Here is a 9,833-nt window from a genome sequence, read left to right as displayed (position 1 = left end):
ATTAGTTTAGTAACTTTACAAATTAGTAGTATTATAGAAATTAATATAAATTTTAAAATTTTGAAATTAAATAAGTATTATTGATTTTTAAGAAATTATTTTCTAAATTTATAAATTATAAAATGTAAACATGTTAGATGTGGTGATTAATTAAGGATTAGTTTAATACTAACATCTAAGATGTAACACAGTAACAATTAGATGATTATTGGTGATGGCCATATATATTAGGATTTAGTACTTAATGTCTTAATAATTACATTTGCAATTTGACTTATGTCTTACTGTTGATACTTATCTTGTTATTGCGTTAACTTTGTAATATTATTAATATGTTATCACTTTATTAATTATCTATTAATTAATTTTTTTGCACTTGGTAACAATTAACAACTAACAAGTTAGTGAATTAATTAGTTAATAGGTCTAAGTGAGTGACCTCCTAAGTGTTAAATTACTATATGGTTGTTAACAAGTTATTCTATAGTAAGTACTTATTAACTTATTCGCTTATGGTAGATTAACCTTGTTAACAATTAACTTCTTGATTTTGATTTTTAAGAAGTTAGTATATTAGAAAGAATCGGAAAAATTGGGATTTTAGTAAGATAAACTTGTAACTGAATGTTCACACAAGTTGATTTGACTTAATCATTTGATAATTGATCATTAATGACTTTACGTATATTGTTCAATTTATATATTTTGTTGGAGTAACGCATAAATACAACAAGACATTAGTCAATAATTCAAGTCTTAGTTTAGTAACTTTACTCATTTATATAAATTGTTGTTATATTTATTATTATTGTAGAACATATGAACCCTCGTTATAATAACCGAGGCCTAATATGAATCGTAGTTATAAATATATGATTGTCATTTGTTATATTATTATAACATATCAAGAGTCGTTATACAAATTTATAATCAATAGAGTGTTTGATTGGTTCTACAATTATTTTGAAACCAATTCTATATTGAAATGATTAAGCATATTGATAAAATAGTTTGTTTATACTTTATCATATATAGTCACAATATAGTACATATATACCGCGTTATGTTTGTTATTGTTATTGCTATTATTAGCATTGTTGCTACTATATTACTTTTAGTATTTGTATTGTTATTGTTATTTTTCGTATTCCTGTTCTTATTTGTATTACTATTGCTATTGTTAGCATTGTTACTATTACTGTTATTATTTGTATTATTATTATAATTAATATCGTCCTTTATGTTTATTGTTATCATTATTCTCAATATTATCATAGCTATTTACAAACTTATATGTCAATCATAATTCTTATAATCATAAATCATCTAAATAAAATTTGCAATTGATCGTCTACTCGTTATTATTGTCATTGGTTATAATATATAATATTAGAACATGTGAAGCGTCGTTCTACTCCTTTACTCATTATAGTGGTTTTACGTAGTTGATTAGTTGAAATAAGAGTTGACTAACAGAATATACTAAATATCACGATAAACATTATAGTGTTTTTATTAGTTTTTCATTATCATCCATATATTTACCGCACACACGCATATGTATATATATGTCGATCTTAATACTTTTAGTAGCATGATTCATTTACAAAATTCATAACAAAATCAAAATGACCCAACCAGGAGTTAACTGAAGGTAAATTGACGTTCAATAGCGAATGGACTTGATGCTTTATAATGATCAAACTAAGGTCATTAGTAATTCAACCCGAGTACATTTAACTCTACTCAAAGGTACATGAAACCCAAATACGATTAGCACAAACCCGATTAAAAAATGTCCACGAGCGATCAATTCCAGAATGAATTGGCTTGTAAATGGGACGCTCATACCTGTCAGACACCCGATATTTTCATGATTCAAATGTGATCGTCCCAGTTGAACAATACTTGACCTGTCACGACCTAGTGCACTGATTGCCAGAATTCTAAGTTGTTTGACTCTGACCTGGTTTGCCGTGAGTATACCTAAAACCTGTTTGAGAACCTCTTTTGACAACACTATAATATACCCTTTGTAGAATACTTACATGCCACTAGTACCTTAAATAATGTATTCATGTAACACGAGCTCTATTTATGTAAGGATAACCACTACGGTTATAATCCTTATCTTCATAATAATGAACCACAAAATGTACACAAGTAAAGAAACGCTTTAAAAAGATGATTAAGACAATACTCTAATGGAGCTTCTTCTAAGCCAAAGCTCATACATGACCATATAAAAAGCATCATAATCAAGAGGAGAACTATTCCACATAAAATGCTTCCTCACCTTCAACACATTGGCTTGCAAAGCCGCGTATTTTTCAGATCCAATACTTCTTAAAATTTTCTTCAAGTTGGGAATATCTGAGGAGGTAATAACAACAGCAAAGCTTTTCCAATTCAAGATGTCCATGAAGGGTAGATCATAGTAGTCAGCAAGAATTACTGGGACACATCCGTAGTACAATGCATCACCTATACGAGCTGTGTTCACCTCGAATCCTTTCACATGCAGGCAGTATTTACTACTAAGGAGTTGCTCGTTGTACGGCGTTTTGAGCCTCCCACCGTGGACGAGGATTGCTGAATCGTTACCCCATCTTTCTACCAAGGTTTTCCTTAGTGGCGCGATGGCTGTTCCGGCATAGAAGGCTAGTTTCTTCCTGAGAGTAATGTAATGTGAGAAAAATATGTTAGATGGAATTGACTTAATTAAATGGAGAAGAAGCAAGAATCATATGAGATACTTAAATTAACTTCTACAACTATCATATGTGTATACGTAGAAAAGGACGACAAACTAAAAGAATATCTTAGTAGATTTATTGTCATGCCTTCTCAAAATCCTTTAAATGCCAATTCTTTTTATTGGAATCAATTATGTTCCATTTGATATCTATTGTACACAAGAGAGTGTTTACACCTAAAAAATGACATGTCAACACATGCGTTCGTAGTAACACACATGATATGTATATGCATATGTACGTGCCTATAAATGTCTTACCTTGGAGTATATCTATTTCTAGTAACACAAAGGTGAACGGCAATATGTACATGTTATAAATTTGTTAATAGGTACACCTCTTACCTTTTAGCTGTTGAAGCAAGATCCTGAGGGTCATCATGCCTAGGCCAGATTTGTGGGAGGGACACATCCTTGTGAGTAAAATAGTTTGAAAGGTAATAACTAGATGAGCAAGTAACTTGAATAGCGTTACTCTTAAGTTGATCAACTTTTTCCATTGCATGCTTTCCAATAGAGTGGCAAGCAACATAAAAATGGTCAGCTCCCCCAGTTCGATTCCAAAACGGATACTTGTGTGTAATATTGGTCATATAATTTAGGATGAAATCTGGAAGACCACCAACACTGACCCTTCGATCGTGCCTCAAGTTTGAGATGGAGAAGGGCAGGTAGAAGAGGTCTGCTTCTAAAGGATTTTCGGTGATGAAATGGCTCTTGAAGAGTTCATCTTTGAAACTCGCTTCACTTGCATAGTTACCACTAGGCTGATAATGTTCATATGTTGGAAGAAGGGCATTGGCAAAAGGGTCACTTTTCTTGTGAGGATAAATGTATATCTTAAGCTTTCTTTTCATTTCCTTGTAGTTCTCATGGAAGATTTCTTTGTCATGGTATATTTCTTCTTCATAGTTCTTGTTTTTCTTGCTTACGGAGGGTCGTCCTATGCATCAAAACATCAACACAAGTATGATGATTCAGTTTAATTACTCGAATATATCAAGAAAAGTGAAAATAGTACTATAACATAAGTGGGCACACTGGTTAGGCGAACAAAATTTGGTCAGGATCTGACATAAAAGAAATCATACTCATTTTGTTTCTGTTAGCACAAATTGCCAATAGTTGTGTGATCATGACAATCACGCTTGATTGTTATCATCTATAATTATATTTAGACTTGATTTGTTGAAAAGACAAGTTCAATAACTTATTACATGATAGCTATTATTTTTAGATATTGGTACAACAATACAGTCATATTATGTTGATCATGATAACGCAAAAGTCAAATAGTACAATTATTTTGAAACATAGGAACTATTTACCATATGAGATCATCAAATTTTCATCTCAATATGATCAACTCATTATACTCTCTCTGTTTTCATCTTTATAGTTACTAGTTGAATTCCTTTTTAGGCTCAAAGACCAAGATCAATCTAGGAATATTAAAACGAAAAAAATGGAGTAACTTTATTACTAATATATAGATAATTTGCAGGTAGTCATAGCCTAAATGAATAGAAGTCATGAACTAGACTCATGAGTCCTTTTTATGATTCATGATTGAATTGTAATATCACTTCATATATTGTAAACTTTTCACTCTTAAAAAAGAAGTGATTGAGGTGATAATTTTTTTTTCAATGTTCAATAATTATTTTTCATTTTTAATATTTCCTCCGTTTTAAAATAAATATAATATTCGGCAGAAGATGGTATATATTATCCCAGAGACTTCTGCTCACAAATTGAATTTGTCTTGAAATAGATACTTATGTGAATATGATTGTGGGGTTATGTGGTTCTAGAAGACGATGAGGTGGAGAATAATGAATAGATTGTTCATTTGTTTTGCTCAAGGAAGGGATGGAAATTGGTTGCCACTTGCCAATTGGGTGTTCCATCAACTGGTGGGTAAGGGACTAGGCTTCAACAAGAGAAAAAAGAAATCGGGAAATGAGGTGACGTGGTTGACTGCTCAAGTAAGGCCAGTGGGTCCGATTGCTGGGACGGGAAACTATACTTTAGAAGGAGAGAGAAGGTACGAAAAATAAGTATGAAAAAGAAAAAATGGGACTATAAAAGTAAGCCTATTGAATGATTTACAAGCTAGATCATGAAGAGAGAGGGAGAAAAATATAATAAAGAATTAAGAAAGAGATGAAAAGAGGAGAGAAAGAAGGATGATCAGATCGTTACAATGATTTAATCATTGTTAGATCATAGTCAAAACTCATGAGAGTGAATAAATGGTAGGCCCATTCATGGTGACTTGACAACAATCTAATGGTATTAAGAAAAACAATCCAATGGTTAAAAAGCCCAAAATTATAGATCATTCATTGTGGGTAAAAAAAAGCATAAAAATTTATGATAAGTTAGGTGGAAAAGAGAGGAAATATTAAAATAATTGATGATTCAAATTTTTAGATCAACCATTGTCTATGTTCTAAACAAATAACATATCGTCATAATTACCTATATGACAGAAAAACAAAATTGGGAAACAGAGAAGTTACAAAGAGTACTAATACACATCGTCATCATATTAGCACTAATACACCGGATCTCATCATTATATAGAGTAATAGAAATATCATTAAAGGTGTTATTGTAATTAATTTTTATATTCTTTTTTCTATTCTTTGTTTAATTTCTAACCTGCACAAGAAAAATTAAATAATAATTCAAAAGTATGTAGCTTTCACATAATTGTATGTATACCGATCAAAACCAAACCAAATTGTGATATATTTTCGAAAGAGGGTCAAAAAAAAAAAATACCAAGTTCCACAAATAATACTACTCGGTCTGAAATATAGCTTACACTCACACTTAAGACACTTTTTTTTGGTAAAAAAATCTTTTCACAATTTTTTTCTTTATGGAAAATATATTACATTTATTCAGATCTTAATAAATATTACTTTTTTGTTTCGTTTTATTCTCTTTTTTTTTTTTTTTAGGTCGTTTCAAAAGTTCTTACTTTGAATCTTATCTATTGTTAGTTTTTCTTTTTCGTTGCTCTCCTTGAAGTTATTATTTAATACAATTTTCTACTTTTTGTTCTTAAAAATGGGCCTTATATAGATCTTTATTTTTCCAACTATCCAATAAACTAAACTATAAGTAAATTTTACATATAAACCAAGATTCATTCTCACATGGGGTGCTTCTTGGTTTTCGCCCCCGATCCTAGATAAAAAGATAAAAAAGGAATAAATGAAATATATTATACCAAAATATGTGTAGATCATGAATGTAGTTTTAAAATTAAACATTTTAAATTTCTTTCATTCTTTAAATCATTATGTATCAAATTATAGTTTCCATATTTCTAAAGAAATTATAATTTTGGTAGAAAATTAACCACATAATGTCAAATACAATTATTAATTTAGGAAGAAGTAGGAGATTTTGGGGCCCTTGATTAAAAAATTGGTCGCCCTTACTCTCGAGTCATAATCCCAAGTATAAGGCCAAAGTGTTGACTAAATTTTTTATTTTTTGGATTAGTGAGATGAATTGTCTTATATATTGGACTGGAATAACCTCGTAATGATGAATCCGATCCAGGTTAGCATGGTACATATTCTGAGAGTAGGGGGGTAATAGAGGAGATACATATCTTCAAAGTGTCTCTAGTAAAAATTAAATTTCCCAACCTCAAAATTAAAAGACACTATTCCAATAAATAGACTAGACATAGCTTGATAAAGTGTTGAATAAAATTGACATGAAATCACTTCATAAAGTAAATTATAAGAGAATACGTGTACGTTGCAAGTTTGAATTCTTAGGCAATAAGGTGAAAATAATGTTCGGAATTTAGCAACTATTGGACCAGTTTTTCATATATACTTCAGTTCATATTACTCGTCTATTAGCTCACTATATGTATCTTGATATCCCGTGCAGAAGTTTCCAAAGTTTGTTGGCTGGACCTTTGATTTTTAATTACTTTTCCTGAACTATGTTAAATATTAATAAAACATATTTTTAAATACATATAATATTATATTTTCTACAATCTTTATTAGTTTACCCGTTTCTTTAACACAAAGTTTTAGGAAAAACAATGTTGTGGTACATAGAAAGAAAGAGAAACTATTGGTTAAAGTTAAATGTAGTGATCTTATTCCACAAATAATAGAAACAAAAGAAATAGGTAAACTAATAAAGAACCTTCCAAAAAAAAATACAAGTAAACTAATAAAGACATGCGGTAATAGTAAGTACTATTCATCTGACAACCTTATCTCATATTCTCTCTCACAGTCACAGGTATAGGAGAAAATTTGAGTCGGTCTTATTAGACTCATTTTAATACATAATCTCATAATTGTATAGTATCCTGATCATCTAATAAATTGCTCTAGGTGGAGAGAGAGTACCAAGAGAGATGTAAATGGTTGATGTTGCCTGTTAGGGGTTGATGTAAAATGTATATTTTTTTGGTATTTCATGGTAAGATGAAGGGGTTATATCAGCACCTCTTGCAAGTTGACTTGGTTTGAATTTGCGGGCAAACACTTTGAGATTGGAGGGATGGTAAGATTTATCCCTAAGTGTTAGTTACTAGTAGGAATCGAATTCCCAAAAACCTTCAAGTTGGAAGTTTGTTTCCTTACCACTAGAATAAACTTTGCTTGATTGATGTAAAATGTATATGGGCATTATTGTATTATGATTACATGAAATAATTCTAACTATTGTACGGAAGTTGTATACAAAAATCTATCAAGTACTTTTTTTCTTAAGTTGGTAAGATTAAGGATCATACTGAATTGACACTCGCATACGTATAACCAGACAGATTTGCAGCTCAGACTCCTTAAAAGGAGGGGATGGTAAAGAAAACCTCAATCCAAAGATCCCCTAGTGGAATTTGAAATCATGAGGCCAAATTTTTTACCATCCAAATCTTCCTTGGTAAAATCTATCAAGTACTTGAATGTTGAGGGTATCTTGAGTATGAGAATCAAATTACAGATAACATTATCAGTATGGAATAATTTTATACACATACTGACATACATAAAATACTAAAACCTTATCTATCTATATATATGTATATATATAAAGAAGGAAAATAGTGAAAACAAACTTAGGACTTACCATTTGAAGAAGAAGTCAACTCTGGTAATATAGGAATTGCTTGACGATTATCAATGACAATAGAATGATCTTCAATTGTAATAATAGTTGAATTATGATTATCATCACTAAAAGGAGGAGTTATGAGAGGGCCATTTTGATCTGAAAAAATTAATTCGTGGTCTATAAAATCTGTTGCTACAAACGGAGGGTCAACATGAAAGAATGAGGACAATGAACTTGTTTTGGCAAGATGAAAGAAGTTTTCAAAAGTAAAAGACATGTAAAGAAGTATGAGCAAGCTAGTGACACAGGCTAAGCATATTGGCACGATCGACAAAGGTGGCGGCTTTCGCCGTGGAAGATTGATGCAACACCGCGTCAACGTCGATGGTGATGGTGCCATGTTAGAGTAGGGAAAGGTGGTGGTGGAGTAGAGAAGTAACAGACGTGTAAAATTGGGTTTATAGGTCCATTTTTATGAGGGAATCATAAAAAGCACATGCATGATTTTTCTTGACTATATTATTAGTATTTGAGTTGTCATGGTTTTTATATATTTTTAACCAAGTGTTGGTAAGGTGGGTCTTGCTGGCCATACTTATTAGACTACTAGTGCCGTATATGATACTTGAACCTCTGATTAGGAGTACTGCTCGCGCTATCTCAGTATGTGCCAGTTAATTAGTGGTCTTCTGTTCTTAGATACTCTCTTCACTCCTTTTTAATTTACAGACTTTGTACTTTGATACTATTTACATACTTCATTTTCACCACTTGATATTGAAATAATATCAATTTTTAATTGTAAATAAGTACATGAACTTGAGTGCATGTAGAGCATGGTGCATACTCTTTTAAACTACGTCATTTTATCATTTTTAGGGTTTATAATTTTTTAAAAAAATTAGTGTTATTTGTTTCCTTAAATTTTGCAATTAAAGATTTCTTTTTCAAATTTAAATTTAAAAGGTATATGTTCTTTTACCTTAAGCGTAGATGTTCTCATGTTCAATTAGTGTGTTTTTTTCATTATAACATACAGTATGTTCTTTTATAAATATAGATTTACATGTTCTTTAATTTTAAGTCGTGTGTTCTTTTTTGAAGTCGAAAACTTGTTGAAAAAAGTTCGTGTTCTTTTATATAAATGGTATGTTCTTTTGGGGTATACAATGATCGTTGTGCACCCTAGTGCATAATCCACGCTTTGACTTTTAATAATATTCACTTTTACATAATTCAAGATATTGATTGTCAAATTTTTAAGGTGGCAAGCAAGCCTGAACGTCAAATTATGTAAATTAAAAAGCAACTATGAACTTTATTCACTTCTCTGTTCAGGCTATTCTATCCTTCTTCTTTTATTGATTTTCTCCCACAAAAAACTACTATTGTCCAAGCCCTGCTATTGTGGGCTCTATTGGAACTCTAGAACAAGGCCCCCAAATTTTGGGGCCTCAAAATTTTCATTTTAGCTGGTTTTCAAAAAAAAAAAAAAAATAATTCCCGAGCAATCTTCCCTTTTCCGTGAAAGATTTAATATCACTTACCAAAGCTGAACTCTACATATCCTCTCCTCAGTTTCCAAGAGAAACATTTAATTACCTCATTTATCACTCTCCTAAAAATACTCTATATAATTACCCTTCTAATTTACTGAAATCTTTCCTTTTCCTTTACGACAATAATCTTCAGTTTCATGTCTTTGAATCCTCTTGTAATTGCTCACAAAGTTGTCACTGAATGATATTATTCTCATCTTTTTCCCGTCTAAAAGAAATTCATGTTATATCTTCTAACTTTCAATATTTTTATTTATTGAATCTTCATATAATTGTTGTTTGGTTGATATATATATACAATTGTTGCTTGATTGTAATATTTAAGTAATTATCAATCATGAGTTTAATAATCTATGGCTTTAATTATTGACATTTAGTGTTGGTTATTATTATAATAGAATTGTGGTTTA

General features: G+C 30.6%; 1 protein-coding gene across 1 annotated transcript; it reads right to left on the bottom strand.

Annotated features, from left to right (window-relative positions):
* Nucleotides 1–2,074: 2,074 nt before the first annotated feature.
* On the bottom strand, nt 2,075–8,426 carry LOC104893226 (probable glycosyltransferase At5g11130). Its single transcript, XM_010679330.4, has 3 exons — nt 7,880–8,426; nt 3,101–3,698; nt 2,075–2,672 (listed from the first exon to the last, which is right to left on the bottom strand). The coding sequence occupies exons 1-3, from the start codon at nt 8,262–8,264 to the stop codon at nt 2,189–2,191; spliced, it is 1,467 nt and encodes a 488-aa protein (XP_010677632.1). The 5' UTR covers nt 8,265–8,426; the 3' UTR covers nt 2,075–2,188.
* Nucleotides 8,427–9,833: the final 1,407 nt, after the last annotated feature.

Source organism: Beta vulgaris, chromosome 5 (genome assembly GCF_026745355.1).
Source record: "Beta vulgaris subsp. vulgaris cultivar EL10 chromosome 5, EL10.2, whole genome shotgun sequence".
Classification (NCBI taxonomy): Eukaryota; Viridiplantae; Streptophyta; class Magnoliopsida; order Caryophyllales; family Amaranthaceae; genus Beta; species Beta vulgaris.
This window is presented reverse-complemented; position numbering and strand designations above follow the sequence as displayed.

Excerpts from the sequence above, each read along its gene's own strand:
- LOC104893226 (XM_010679330.4), bottom strand. The coding sequence starts at position 8,264 with ATGGCACCATCACCATCGACGTTGACGCGGTGTTGCATCAATCTTCCA. Across the intron at positions 3,699-7,879 it reads GTTGACTTCTTCTTCAAATG|GACGACCCTCCGTAAGCAAG; the intron begins GTAAGTCCTAAG and ends TTTGATGCATAG. Across the intron at positions 2,673-3,100 it reads CTTGCTTCAACAGCTAAAAG|GAAGAAACTAGCCTTCTATG; the intron begins GTAAGAGGTGTA and ends CATTACTCTCAG.